This window comes from Panthera pardus, unplaced genomic scaffold (genome assembly GCF_024362965.1).
Source record: "Panthera pardus isolate Hobbes unplaced genomic scaffold, ASM2436296v1 HiC_scaffold_2, whole genome shotgun sequence".
Taxonomy (NCBI): domain Eukaryota; kingdom Metazoa; phylum Chordata; class Mammalia; order Carnivora; family Felidae; genus Panthera; species Panthera pardus.
This window is the reverse complement of record NW_026526765.1, coordinates 37,020,265-37,035,516: the sequence shown is the minus strand read 5'-3', so window position 1 is coordinate 37,035,516 and position 15,252 is coordinate 37,020,265. Positions and strand designations below refer to the sequence as shown.

Below are 15,252 nucleotides of genomic sequence, written 5' to 3'. Positions count from 1 at the left end.
AAAGAGGTTTGGCCTAGGAAGTGAGAAGGGGTGGGGAATAGTGGGTTAGCACCAGGCCATGATTTTAGCCTTGGTTTAGCCTTGTTCTGCATCAAAAACAAAGACCCTGAGTACTCAAAGTCAAGGGCCTGCCCTCAATGAGATTTAGAGTGCACATTTACATTACTTGGATTATACAGGAGCCTGCAAGCTGAAAAATAACACAAACATGACCCTGGCAGGTAATAATTCTGCAGAGAAGCAAATGAAAAAACTTTATGGAAGGACACATCGCCTGCTCTGGCTGTGGAATCTCTACTGAGGACTTACAAGTCAGAAATACAAAATACAGTGGAGTAGTCCCCAAGACTGAGAGTCCACTGAGGAACAGCAGGATTAGATTGTCTAGAGTTGTTATATCATAGAAATAGTAGGTAGAGGTATAGAAGAAGAAATATTAAAACATGAGAAAATATTACACTATCAAAAAAAAAAAAAAAAAGACAAAACATGTTTGAAAAATAGCCAAATAGAATTTCTGGTGTTGAAAACAACTTGTCAGAGGAAGTCAAAGCCCTTTTGCACAACCCCTGCTTCTGTCTCAAGTCTCTCCTCTCCAGGAGTAACCTCTGTTCAATGAGTGTGTGTGTGTGTGTGTGTGTGTGTGTGTGTGTGTGTGTTTGTATTCATAGAAACTATAGAGTACTGTGTGCATTGTTTTGTATTCTTTAAAATTAGTGTTTTAAACCCAAATGTATTGTTCTGCATATTGCTTTCTGTTATCATTCAGTATTAATTCTTGGAGATCTAGCCATATTACATGGGCATAGCTTGTTTCTTTTACTTGTGCACACAGTATAAATATACCAGCCTTCTTAGACATTTTCCTCTCAATGTACCCCAGTTTGTTGAACTTTTATTCTATTGTAAACCGTTCAATAATGAACACTTCTTTCTACATCTCTCTCTCTGGGCATGACTGCATGTGCTCCTCTAGGGATAATACCACATAGTAGAATTGCTGAATCAGAAATTATGTGCATTTTAATTTTAATACAGACTTGCAATTTGCCCTCTAAAGTGACAGTTTACCTCTCCCTTAGTCCCATATTTGACTATAATTCTCCCTCGATCCTAACCAGCACTTGATATTATTAAACTCTTTGGTTTTTGGCAGCATGAGCGCTAAAAGCTGTATCACTTTTGTTTTAATTTGCATTTTGGAGTTGGACCTACTTATATATATGTATATGTGTGTTTGTTAACATCCTGTATCCATTTATCTATTGGGTTTATATATTTTTAAATTGATGTCTGGAAGACAGCTATAAATTTTAAGTACTGATTTGTACTTTTTACTGAAATTACAAATACTGTCTCCCAGTTGTCTTTAAACATTTGCATGGTGTTTTTTATTGTGAGGAAGTTTCACTGTTTTTGTTTTCTCCTATCATTTTTATAGAAGTATTTTCATAGGAGTTTTTCACCTTTCAGTTTTCAATCCATTTGAAATGTACTTTTATTTACTGTGTGTGATAGGGCACTAACTTTATTAAATTATTTTTATGTAGATAGCCATTGTCTCAACACTCAGTATTGAATAGTTCTCCTTCTTCCTTTAGCTTTGAAACATCACCCTAATCATATTCCAAATTCCCATGTGCTACTCTGTTCCTTTATTGTGTCAATGTGTTTTGGACATTTTATAGAGTTGGGCACAGTAAGAAATGAATTTACCTTATAACCTGATTCACCACCCATGCACACGCAGCACACACACATGCACACACACACTAAACAAAATGTTCATTAAGCTATGCCCACACCTAATAGTTGTGTTACACTGATAATTTCTCTTCTAATTCATTAAAAAACAAATCTCGTGGTAACTGTTATCTTGACTTCTTGACCACTAATAGTTTCCAAGTTGCAATCCAGAAATTTTATTCCATTAATTTCTTGGTGTTTTTTAGCATCATGAATACATTAATATTAATTTTGTGAAACATTATGATACATCTTTATATCTTTGTTCTTTTCTTTTTAATAGGTTTTCTAATGTCCTGCATTTTTACTCTTTCATGTAGATTTTTTTGGAATCAAATTCCACAACAAATACTGCTTGGTTTTTGACTGATTTTTCACTGAATCTGTAGAATAATTTGGAGGGGAATGAATGATTTTCTGATATTATATTATCACCTGTGATTTAAATCTCATTCGACTTAGAATATCTATTACAATTAATTTTTTTCCTTTTTAAAATATATTAAAAAATATACCCTATGACCCAGCAATTGCACTACTACATATTTATCCAAGGGATACAGGTGTGCTGTTTCTAAGGGACACATGCACCCCCATGTTTATAGCAGCACTATCGACAATAGCCAAAGTATGGAAAGAGCCCAAATGGCCATCGATGGATGAATGCATAAAGATGTGGTATATATACACAATGGATTATTACTTGGCAATAAAAAACAATGAAATCTTGCCATTTGCAACTATGTGGATGGAACTAGAGGGTATTATGCTAAGTGAAATTAGTCAGAGAAAGACAAAAATCATATGACTTCACTCATACGAGGACTTTAAGAGACAAAACAGATGAACATAAGGGAAGGGAAACAAAAATAATATAAAAACAGGGAGTGGGACAAAACATAAGAGACTCATAAATATGGAAAACAAACAGGGTTATTGTAGGGGGTGTGGGGGGGGATGGGCTAAATGGGTAAGGGGCACTAAGGAATCTACTGAAATCATTGTTGCACTATATGCTAATTTGGATGCAAATTTTAAAAAAAAGAGAAAAAAGAAAAAAGAAATAAGAAAATAAAAATTGTATGTATTTAGGGTGTGCAGCATACTGATTTGTTATACATATATAGTGAAATGTTGCTATAGTCAATGAATTAACATAGCATCTCACAAAGTTGGTTTTTTTGTATGATGGGCACACCTGAAATTTACTGTCTTAGCATATTTGCAGTGTTCAGTACGGTGTTATTAAGTGTAGTCTTTATGCTGTACATTAATTAGCTCTCTAGTCTTACCCTGCAGAATTGCAGCCTTGTACCTTTTGACCAGCATCTCCTCATTTCCCCCATTCCTCCAATCCCTGGTAACCATCCTTCTACTCTCTCTGCTTCTACAAGTTCAGCTTTTTTCTTTCTATTTTTAGGTTCCACACAAAAGTGAAACTATACAGTATTTGTCTCTTCCTGTCTGGCTTATTTCACTTAGCATAATGTCCTCCAGGTTCATCCTTGTTATCGTCAAAGGCAGAGTTTCCTTCTTTCTCACAGCTGAATAATGTTCCATCCTTTTTATCCATCCTTCTTTCTATGGGCACTTGGGTTGTTTCCACATCTTCGCTCTCGTGAACAATGCTGCAGTGAGCATGGCAGTGCTGATATCTCTTTGAAATCCTGATTTCATTTCCTTTAGGTACATACCCAGAAATGGGATTGCTGGATCATATGGCAGTTCTGTTTTTAATTTTCTGAGGAATCTCCATACTGTTTTCCATACTGGCTAAACCAATTTACATTCCCACTCACAGTGTACAGGAGTTCCCTTTTCTTAAGTATCTGTTGGCCGTTTGTATCTCTTCTTTCGAGAAATGTTTATTCAGCTCCTTTGCCTGTTTTTATTTTATTTTATTTTATTTTATTTTATTTTATTTTATTTTATTTTATTTCATTTCATTTCATTTCATTTCATTTCATTTCAATGCAATGCAATTCAATTTATTTATTTATTTATTTATTTTAGAGAGAGAGATTGAGAGTGAGCAGTGGAGAGGGGCAGGGGGAGAGAGAGTCTTGAACAGGCTCCACACTCAGTGTGGAACCCAACACGGGGCTCTATCTCATGACCTTGAGATCATGACCTAAGCCTAAATAAATCAAGAGTCAGATGCTTAACCAACTGAGCCACCTGCGTACCCCTACTGTACAGAAACCTATTAGTTTGCTATAGTTCCACATGTTTATATTTGTTTTTGTTGCTCATATCCGTGAAATCATTGCCCACACCAATGTCAAAAAGCTTGTCCCCCAAGCTTTCTATTTCTCCAGATTTATGATTCGGATGGAAACCAAAGTCTCGAATATGCCAAAGACCTAAGGAGGGCAGACAGCAAGAAACCCTGAAATCATCTGGTTAAGATATTGTTGCTAATACTGTACTCTTGATATCAGTGCTCAGAGTAAAGGCACCTAGTAGATTTTTAGTACAATTGTGAATGAATGGATGAATGAAAGGCATGTAGTAGGTGTTCAGTAAATAAGTTTTGAATGAATGACTATATGAACACATACCCTATCATTGCTAAACGTTTGCCATTGCTGTGTGATTAATTTCTCAATTCTGTGTAGGGCCTTTAGTCACTCTCTCTAATTTTAAAGTCCTGGATGGGAGAATATGATTTGTCAAGTGGCCATGCCCTTACCCTCAGAGAGGTAGAAGAAATATCTGGTTTTTCGGCTTACATAGTGACTGAGGGGGCTTTGCCTCTCATTAAAACTTACATGTACGGGAATGGTATTCAGATTCTGGTTATCCAAAAATAGGATAATCTACTACTACAGTGTTGGATTAATTTTGTGTTAGTTATCTGGAAATCATAGTAACCTGTTTTATTACTAAAACAGTTTAACTATTAGTTGTATTTTCTCTCTAACTGATATGAACAGTTATTACAGTACCTCCTATTCCTTATGTTGTATTAAAAGGTATTTAGTTGATGGATTATTACTCAATGCTATACCCTCAAATTAAAGGCTACATTGTTGAAAACAAGAAGAAATGTGCCTTTCTAAAATTCAAATGGAACCATGTCCCTTTTAAATGGTTATTTGAAATGATTTCAAGGCAGTTTAGAAAGTAGAGAAATAACTGTTATACTTGGTACTAAGTGACCAGCAGGAACTTCATTTAATGAAGTCTAACTAACATCTTTTCTTGGCTAATTTTATAACATTTTCCATCATATTGCTGAATCTTTGAATTATGGTTGGTAAACCCGGCTTCATTTGTGTAGAAGCCATCTACATTTTCTAGTATTTCCCTGACTTTTGATGCTGCCTGCATAAAATTCCAAAAATTTTGAGACTAAGCTGTGCTTATATAACACCAGTCACATAGTTCCTAGAGCTTGAGGGATCCCAAAGGGAAGACTTGGAGACTGTGTGTGTGTGTTTGTGTGTGTGTGTACAGACACATGTATACATACACACACATACTTTTCTTATATACATTAAAAAATTTTTTTTTAACATTTATTTATTTTTTGAGAGGCCGAGAGAGACAGAGCACGAGCAGGGGAGGGGCAGAGGGAGAGGGAGGCACAGAATCTGAAGCAGGCTCCAGGCTCTGAGCTGTCAGCACAAAGCCCGACGCAGGGCTCGAACCCACAAGCTGTGAGATTATGACCTGAGCCAAAGTCATATACCCAACCGACTAAGCCACCCAGGTGCTCCTTATTATATACTTTTTAAATATACATTTTATACTCAGGTTAGGCTTATACCCATTTAGGTTTCTTGTGCATGTTGGTGAGTTTCTGTTCTAAGGTTATGGAATTCAGGAGCCACATGTATTTTATTATTTATTTATTTATTTAATTTTATTTTTAAATTTACATTCAAGTTAGCATATAGTGCAATAATGTTTTCAGGAGTAGATTCCAGTGATTCATCCCCTATCTAAAACACCCAATGCTCATCCCAACAAGTGTCTTCCTTAATGCCCCTTACCGTTTAGCCCATCCCCCCACCCACAGCCCCTCCAGCAACCCTCAGTTTGTCCTCTGTATTTAAGATTCTCCTATATTTTGTCCCCCTCCCTGTTTTTATATTATTTTTGCTTTCCTTCCTTTATGTTCATCTGTTTTGTATCTTAAATTCCACATATGAATGAAGTCATATGATATTTGTCTTTCTCTGACTAATTTCACTTAGCATAATATCCTCTAGTTCCATCTACGTAGTTACAAATGGCAAGATTTCATTCTTTTTGATTGCCAAGTAATACTCCATTGTGTGTGTATATATATATACCACGTCTTCTTTATCCATTCATCCATCGATGGCCATTTGGGCTCTTTCCATACTTTGGCTGTTGTTGATAGTGCTGCTATAAACATGGGGGTGCATGTGTCCCTTGGAAACAGCACACCTGTATCCCTTGGATAAATGCCTAGTAGTTCAGTTGCTGGGTCATAGGGTAGTTCTGTTTTTAACTTTTTGAGGAACCTCCATACTGTTTTCCAGAGTGGCTGCACCAGCTTGCTTTCCCACCAGCAGTGCAAAAGAGATCCTCTTTCTCCGCATCCTTGCCGACATCTGTTGTTGCCAGAGTTGCTAATGTTAGCCACTCTGACTAGTGTGAGGTAGTATCTTACTGACAAACCATGTGTATTTTAGACTCTATCACATCAGTATTGTGCTGATCAGATGGCATCTAAATAACAGATGCAGAGAAAAAAAATAATCATGATTCTTTACTTCAATATGAAATTTAATTTGGGAGAAGCTGAAAATTACAAGAAGCAAGGAGCAATTTTCTTGTGTTATTGTACAAATTTTGAATATGAAGTTTAAGATACCATATTTTATTCTTATTCAGAGGAATTGTTTCATAAAGTCAGTTAAACTCCGTACAGTAAGAAGCATCATATAAATGCAGCAACAAAATGTTAAAAATAGGAATCCGTTTTGTGTACAGATGTTGGCCTCATGTTCAAGTGGCCTTCTGACGATTTCTGTCAAGATTTAAATGTTCCATCTATATTTTAGGATGTAACATGGGACCTCACTGACATCTACAGTAAAATAAAGAAGAGCCCCATATTTCCTATCTCTGCCCCAGTCAGAATTGTCCCATTTTACCAGTTTTTTTATGTTGTGGTACATTTAACTCTTGCAAATAAAAGTTACTGCTTTTAAAGCATATTTGGAAACACTGTCTTATGCAAGAAATTTCAATTTGCCTTTTTTACTTTTTTTTCTATAGAGGAACAAAGTAGACTTTTATTTTGAGTGATATGATTCCTAAATAGACCCATTAAGTTCCTACTGTTGTCATTTCTCTGAAGATTTCAAATTGCTTAAATGTCCATATACTTAAAAACTTTTAATTATGAAAATAAAAGAGAATTAGGAAGAGACAGATGTAAATTACCATTTGACTTTAAGAACATCCTTTTAAAAATATAGTTCAGAAATTGAGCAATTGGGTATAGTCTTAGAAATGTTGATGTCATGGATGTTTTTGCAACACTCCAAAATAGCAGAAATACATTGCAGTTGTGGTTTTGGGGAAGTTGAAACATTGTCCATTGAGTTCAATGGACATATTAGTTTGTTGGCTAACTACAAAATAGAGGCAAGACTTTTTACATGTTTTTGATCTTCTGATAGGAAAGCAAGCTGCAGAAGCTTCTGCGAAGTATTCCAAGAAGCAGGGAGGTGACAAGGAAGGCTGAGAAACTGGCCTGACACAAAGAAAGGCTACACGCATTCAGTTGAAAGTGTGAATGTTTAAAGTATGTTGATCATACCATCTGTCATCACATTGCTATGTTGCTGCATTATAAGTTTATTTCATCTTTTATTTATATTTTCTTTCATTTAAGACCGCAGTTTAATAGTTTGAAAGTGATGAGGAAGCGCATTCCATTATCATAAGAATTTCATATCTTTGAGAGTCGGTACACATCATTGGTTGTAAGAATCCGAACCCGGCCACACCTAATTTTGTATTAACATCTGTCGTTGTCTTGATATGTGATCTAGGGAAAGATGGGTAACCTTCCTTTGCCTCAGCTTCCTCATCTTTGACGTAGGAATGATAAAAATGGTACTTATGTCATAGAACTGCTATAAAGATGGAATGATGTGAAAAATACATAACTTTAGGTAACACATAGCTTTTGTTATATTCCCCAGTGAGATAAATGGTGAGAGGAAGTTAAGTGGGGGAATTATTCAGCAATTAATATATTACTAACATTTACCCCATGATAGCTCATTTAATTCTTTCTGCAGTCTCAGGAAATATGTATTGTGCCATTTTACAGATGAGGAAACTGAGGTGTCCAACATGAAGATACTTTGTATTGCCCTGTCAGCAATGTCAGGCAAGGAACCTGACACTGGGCGGCTGCCTTGTGAAATGGGGGTGAAAATTCATATTCTAACTTCCTAATGTTGGAAGGCTCCAATGAGCCACATCACTGAAAAGAGCCTGGTGTCCCGGAGTCACCTTCTGGAATGTAAAGGCCTCTCGCTAGGACTGATAGTGCTGCCATGTCTTCTCGCGAGTCCTCCCGCAAGAAAGATAGTCTGTCGTCAGCCCCACGAGGTGCCAGGGAAATAATGCAAGGGTCAAAATAGCCTTCTCTGGGTGCTCCGGCCTCTCGGGCCTCTGGCAGCTCAATGGCCTGCAGCTCCAAGGCCTGGGACTCCTCATTCTGAGCAGGGGTACCTTGCCAGCATAAACTCTGCTGAGCAGAGGCCAGCAGTAATGACTGACACTCAGCTTAGCCCTGGGGAAAAGACTCACAGAAATCTCCAAAGACTTTGTCCCTGAAGCAACAAGTGAGCAGTTCTGCAGGATGTGAAAGAATTTTCAATAGACGCACCTTGGACATTTTGACCTCCTGTGGCCCCTTACTTCTCTGTAAGTTAAGATTTCCTGTCACACAGCAGCAAGGAGATAAAGCAAACTAGCTCAGCTTTCTAAGGATCCCTGAAGGACCAGCAAAGACCATAACTGCTATGAGCAAATGCTGAAGAAATGCAGACCCCTCCAGATGGGTGCAGTCATTCAGTATTTGTCCTTCCATGGCTGGCTTAGTTCACTTGTGGTTGGTGTCCTTGGGGTCCATCCATGTTGTTGCATGTTGCCAATTTCCATCTCTTTTGGTGGAAATTGATTCCATCTTTTGATTTCCATCTCTCTCTCTCTCTCTCTCTCTCTCTCAGAGTAAATAAAATACATTTTAAAATGTTTTTAAAAATCCAGGATACCAAGGTGACATATTTTGAGGGGAGTGTGTCCTGAATCACCTCAAAGGCATACATTAAAAGTGGCTGGAGACAACTGGGCAAATATATTTGCATTTCAGAGGTGGAATCAACTGAACTCTCCCATATGTGATTCAGTGTTGTGGGTCAGGGGAAGAGAAGGCTAATCCATCTCCCTTGGATATATTGAGTTTGAAGCACCTGCGGGATATCTAGGTTTAGATGCTCAGTAGACACCAGAGCTATGGACATGGGGATCCAGAAGCAAGTCTGGAATGGAGCTAAGAGTTTTGTGAATAAAGGAGATTAGAGATAATAGTTGAATCCAACATGGGAGTGTCAAATTGAAAAGGAAAGGGGCCAGAGAGCAAAGTCCCAAGGGATACCACATTTATGGGTGGTTGGAGGAGTTGGTGTGGCCAGCAAAGTATTAAAATCCTGAAATAGAAGCAAGGGAAAGAGAATTTCAAGGCGTATGTAGTCCCTGGCAATGGCTGATACTTGGGAGACATTAAATAAAACATAAGCTGTGAAAAGAGGTAGTCAGGTTAAACAATTAAGGCCATTTTTAACCTATGGTAAAGCACTTTTTGTAATGTGGTAGTAAGATACCAGAATATGCTATATTGGGTGAAGGCACAGACTGTGTAGAGAACTCCTTTATGAAATTGACTAGTGAAGTAAATTTCTTGATTTGACAGAGACAGGACTAACTTTTAAGGGTACCCCAGAGCTAAAGGCGAATGAGGAACAGAAGACAGAAGTTTAGGACCGAATATAAAAAATCTTAAAACATTTTCTCATGCTTACTAGTACCTAGTCTTATTTTTGGTGCACTCAGAAAATGAGCCAAAACGTGTAAATTCCTTCAGTTTGTCTGACTCAGTTTTTTTCCCTGTATAACTGGATGTTGTTAAGATCTGTTTATACCTAGGTGTTTTTGTTTTTGTTTTTGTTGTTTACTCAGCACTCTTGTAATTCCGAGAGCAGTTATTTTAAGCTTGTGCTCACCAAGCACCTCACACTACCTGTGCTAACTTTGCACCTGGTCATTGCTTAAGGAAGCATTTCTGTAAAGTTTTAAGTGGAATTAAAAGTGATGTTATGCTACTTAGGTTCTCTTTTTTCTTTTCCACATTTTTGGCTCTGCGTTCTGCTCTTAGTGATACCACGCTACTGACCATGAGATTGAGAAACGTGTTTCTATAAGGCAGTGCCCTCCCACAAACACAACCCTTTACTTCCCTTTAAGAGTAACCAGCACTACTCTGATTTTTATACAGTCACAGCCTTGGTTTTTAAAATTGTTTTATTACGCAGGTGTACATCCCTAAATATTACAGGTTGGTTTTAGTTCCTTTTCTAAAGGCGTGTTTTTAAAGTATCTTTTTATTTTTAGGTTCGTTTCTTTCCCTTTTCTAATTTATCAGTTGACAAAACCAGATCATTCGTCTTGTAGAGTTTTCTCACACTCCAGATTTTGTTGATCACTTTCACGGGGTGCAGTTTAACATGTTTTTCCCATCCTCTGTATTTCCTGTAAACTGGTAGATGGATCTAGAGACTTCGTTTCAGGACCCTCTCCCCCTTTATTTTATTTTATATTTTGGGACAAAAGTACAGCTTAGGTAGTGGGGTATTCCTCCCCAAGGGACACACAATTGTGTGTTGGGGAGGGTTGCAGCAATTCATGCAAAATGCCCAGATCTGCAACATCATTGTGTCAGATTTCTAGAGTTTCTTCATTCATTTGCTGGATACTGATACATTCTTGTCAGAACTACAAAGAACATGATTCCTGAAAGGAGTCCCAACAGTTACTTCATTCTCTCCCTTAGGTTTCCTTTGTTTTTGCAGTTGGACTGTTTCTGTGCTATCAGCATAAGGCACTCCTTTATACAGTGCTCATTCCCTATATCCTTGTCAGCTAGAGATTTTAAGATTAACATCATAGCCTTAGGCTTTTGCTATTCTGTCAGTGTAACAAACCCTTTCTTCAGCTGTGACAATGAAAAAGATTAATATAGGGAACCTAATCTATGTTGACAGAGGAATAATTCTTCAAAGGAATGTTACATTAAGAAACTATTGAGGCACCCGGGTGGCTCAGTCGGTCTGCGTCTGACTTTGGCTCATTTCATGGTCTCACGGTTCATGGGTTTGAGCCCCACATCGGGCTCTGTGCTGACAGTTCAGAACCTGGAGCCTGCTTCAGATTCTGTGTCTCCCTCTCTTTCTGCTCCTCCCCCACTCATGCTCTGTCTCTCTCTCTCTCTCTCAAAACTAAGTAAACATTTTAAAAAAAGGTTGATAGAGCATTGTTATTGATTACTTAAAACTGCTTTATATACATATATATATATAGATAGATCTATATCTATCTATATATCTATATCTATATAGATATATATAGATATAGATATATAGATATATAGACATAGATGGGTCTCCCCTAAATGTAACTTTACAACTTTTTTTTTCTTGGTTTTCTTTTGTGGCTAATAGAACATTCCAATGTACCGGTGGAAAAAAACATCACTTTAGAAAGACCTTCTAATATAGAACTCACATGCCAAATCACAATATCTAGGGGTGTGAATTCAGTAAATGTGACTTGGAAAAAAGGTGATGAACTACTTGAGAATTATCTCACCAATGCAACAGGATGCATCCTGTATGCCCAGTACATGTAAGTATATAAAATTTTAACCTGCATGGCTAGATGAAATTTGTTAACTTCTTAACATTTTTGCTGACTGGGCATTCTTTCCTTTGCTGTCTCTTGAAAGTTATGCTAATGTTCTATTTTGCATATTTACGGGACTGTTTCTATTTTAGAATTTTGACTGAATGCTAAGTCTTTTTCAGTTTGATCAAGAAGTGTTTTGAGAACTAAGTCTATATTAATAAATTCTCTTTAGGTTTACCATCATTAATAGCAAACAAATGGGAAGCTATTCTTGTTTCTTTGGAGGAGAAAAGGAACAAAGAGGTACATTTAACTTCAAAGGTCAGTACTAATAATTTATAGAGTGATAATTTCAGCATGAAATTTTTAAAATTCTAAATATCCAAATATTTAAGTTATCATTACAGCACTAAACATAATAAGCTGAGAGAAAATCATATGCTTTTCACTGAATCCTAAGTTGTGACCTTAAAAATGGAGCTTCCCAGTCTTCCCAGTGGTAGACTTTGTGTTTCCCAATCAACTTGCCATCCAGCCTCCTTCCCCTAGATTAAAGCACAAATTTTAGTTTGAAAGATTGGGGTGCCAGGTTATTTGCAAGTCATAACAGTCTCTTGAGTTCATTTATTTTTTCATTTGCTTAGCCCACTAAACTCAGAGCTTTTATACTATCCCTCTAGGTATCTGTTATTGCACCCCTGGACTGTGAGAATGCGATCTGGTGTTATGTATCTATCAGTGGCTCCAGGACTTAGGGGTTTCAGGGATCCATAACATTTAAAAATAATATGGAGATGCACAAAGGGTTGCCTGTTTTTGGTCTCCTCAAATAAGGACACACTCCAGAATACAATCCATAGTACTCTCCTGTGGTACAAACAAAGGAAAATCAGAGTATTTTACTTTTACTATCATTAAACCAAAACCTTAAAGATCTCAATCTCATAATAAAGACTGATCTTTGAGTTGGATAATTATCTTCATGAAAAACCCCTATTTTGTGATGGATTCGAGAACCACAATGTCCATGCTGGTATTTGGGAAATGTGGTCTGTTGCCATATTCACTATTTTGGGCTTTGCTTTACATTAATTTCCCAGCATACATGAGAAATTGTTCTCTACTTTTCCTGAAAAAGTTGAAGTCTGGCTAGCTGTTCTGACAAAATATGGATACCATCTCCAAAGCCCCATCAAGAGCAGAATGGCCTGCTTCAGTATTGTCTTCATTTAAGATGTTTTGCTCCTACATCCCTCCCTATATTCCCTCTATACTCACAGATTCGTTTCCTTCATGTGGTTTTGTAAATGTTCCTACTCGGTAAATGTAATAAATCCTTGTGTTCATGCAAATTGGTCTCTGCAAAGGCAGAAACTATTACCATCCTTTGATTATTTGATCATGGACGTTCTCTCTTAACCTCTTTTCCTCTGTTTGCTTAATTTAATTTAGTAAAGGATAGATACACTATATATTTCCTTCTCTTATTCCCTTCCTTCCCTTGTCTTTGTCTTTCCTTCCTCTTCCCCCTCACCCAGTCCCCTCTTCCCTTCCTTCCTTCCTTCCTAATGAGCTAAAAGAATATTAAACACATACGCATACACACAATCCTAGTAAACATTTGATTGAGTCTCCCTTCAATGTGTAAAGAAATCCTATAGTTTTGAGGAAATACTCATCAAATCTTCAGGCTTAAAATGATTCCAGGAGATTCAGTTTTAAAAATTGCTTTCCCCCCCTCCTAAATAGTACTCTTTTCTAAAAATATGTACTAGTGGGGCACCTGGGTGGCTCAGTTGGTTAAGTGTCGGACTTCAGCTCAGGTCGTGATCTCATGGTTGTGAGTTTGAGCCCCGCATCAGGCCTTGTGCTCAGAGCCTGGAACCTGCTTCAGATTCTGTGTCTCCCTCTCTCTCTGTCTCTCCCCCACTCTCACTCTGTCTCTTTCTTTCTCTCTCAAAAATAAATAAACATTAAAAAAATAAAATAAAATAAATAAAAATATGTACTAGTAATGCCTGTTCAGAATTTAAATATTGAATATATTATACTTTTTCCTATCAGCTCTCTTATAATAAATTACTTAAATTATTATTTAGTAGTGATTTCTCCTGCCTCTAATGTGAAGATGAACAGAAGCATTTTACTTTTCAATGTGCCAATACACTTAATGCTGAGTGTTCTTGGAGAAGGCCTCTGGATTCCATATCTATTTTGTGATATCGAGGCTAATTCTGGCTGGTCTCCGGAGCACCAACACAGGGCCTAGGTTTGAAATCAAATGCTTGAGGAATGCATAGAGCCACTGAATATTTACTATTTTTTTCTTTTTATAGTATTCTTAAAGTAGTTTAGCTCAGTGTTTTGGTCTTTAATGTCCACTTATCATTAATGTAACTTTTAAGTATCTACTGTATCCTGAAGTTATTTAGAAAATTAATAAGTTTGGGCTTTCCAGATCTTCTTTGGTAAAATAATAATTTCCTTTAATTCATCTAGATTGAATATTGCTTGGAGGAGAAATTGCATTTGATTACAATTTCAAGGCATCTGCAGAATAATTCATTCATATTAGTTATTATGTAGTTAGATCTGTAAGATACATATTTTTATAAATATCCTACTATATTATGTCTCCACATGGCTTGTTTGTGGTTCTTCATAAGAAGAAGGGTTATTTTTCCTTAGCAATGCTACAGCTGAGTGTGGCTGAAAAGGCTTTTTTATCCTCTATTTTAAATCCAGCCAAAAAATGCATTCTGCTCTTGACTATATGAGTCAACTATAGGGTATGAGCCTGAGTCCTCAGAACAGTTCATCCGCAAAATCCCTGCTTTGGCCTTTATGGGAGCGGGTTGGTTTATTACCACAAGACTGTAAAAAGGCTTCAACGTCACTGATTAGTATAAAGCAAACTTTGTGTGTTTGGCTGTTGATGCCGGTACAGGCGAGAGAGCAAAGTCATCGTGGAAGCTTGCAAGTGCTAATATGTCAGTGGTTACTTTTCCCTCAAGAAAGATGAATGAATGCTGGGCTATGGTGTTCCTCGGCAGTGGGTCAAGTATTCCGACATAGTTGCTGAAAACTTCTACGATATTCATCAATGTTAAAATCTCGTAGTAGAAAGATGCAGAAATGTGGTTGGTGAGGGACAAGTAATAGCACATAGAACTTTTTAGAAGTCATGGTGAGATTTTGATAGTACCAAGTACTGCACAACCTGTCTTGGAGTGGCCATCTGCCTTTACTAGGAAGTTTCCAAGGAGTCAAAGTATGGAAGAGTAGCATAATAGAGTCAGTTGGAACTTCAGCTTCAAACCCTGGTGTTGAAGTCTAGTTAGCTATCTTCAACTATGGAAAAGGATCTTTTTCCTAATTTGATAATACCTTAATGTCTTTGAGCCCAAAATGACACAAGCTGATTTTTTTCTAGTCCATGAATATGCAAATATAAATCTCTCACCTTACAACTCCATTGGGCTTTTACTGTCACCAGGTACATCCCAGACTGCATCTTATTAGACACGAGTTTGAATTAGCAATTTT

General features: G+C 37.1%; 1 protein-coding gene across 1 annotated transcript in view; it reads left to right on the top strand.

Annotated features, from left to right (window-relative positions):
* Window positions 1-15,252, top strand: part of EMB (embigin) — a 50,283-nt gene that overhangs the window by 18,624 nt on the left and 16,407 nt on the right. The window contains exons 6-7 of the mRNA XM_053906982.1: window positions 11,523-11,706; window positions 11,939-12,027. Coding sequence (XP_053762957.1) covers window positions 11,523-11,706; window positions 11,939-12,027 — 273 coding nt within the window. The remainder of the gene's footprint in view (window positions 1-11,522; window positions 11,707-11,938; window positions 12,028-15,252) is intronic.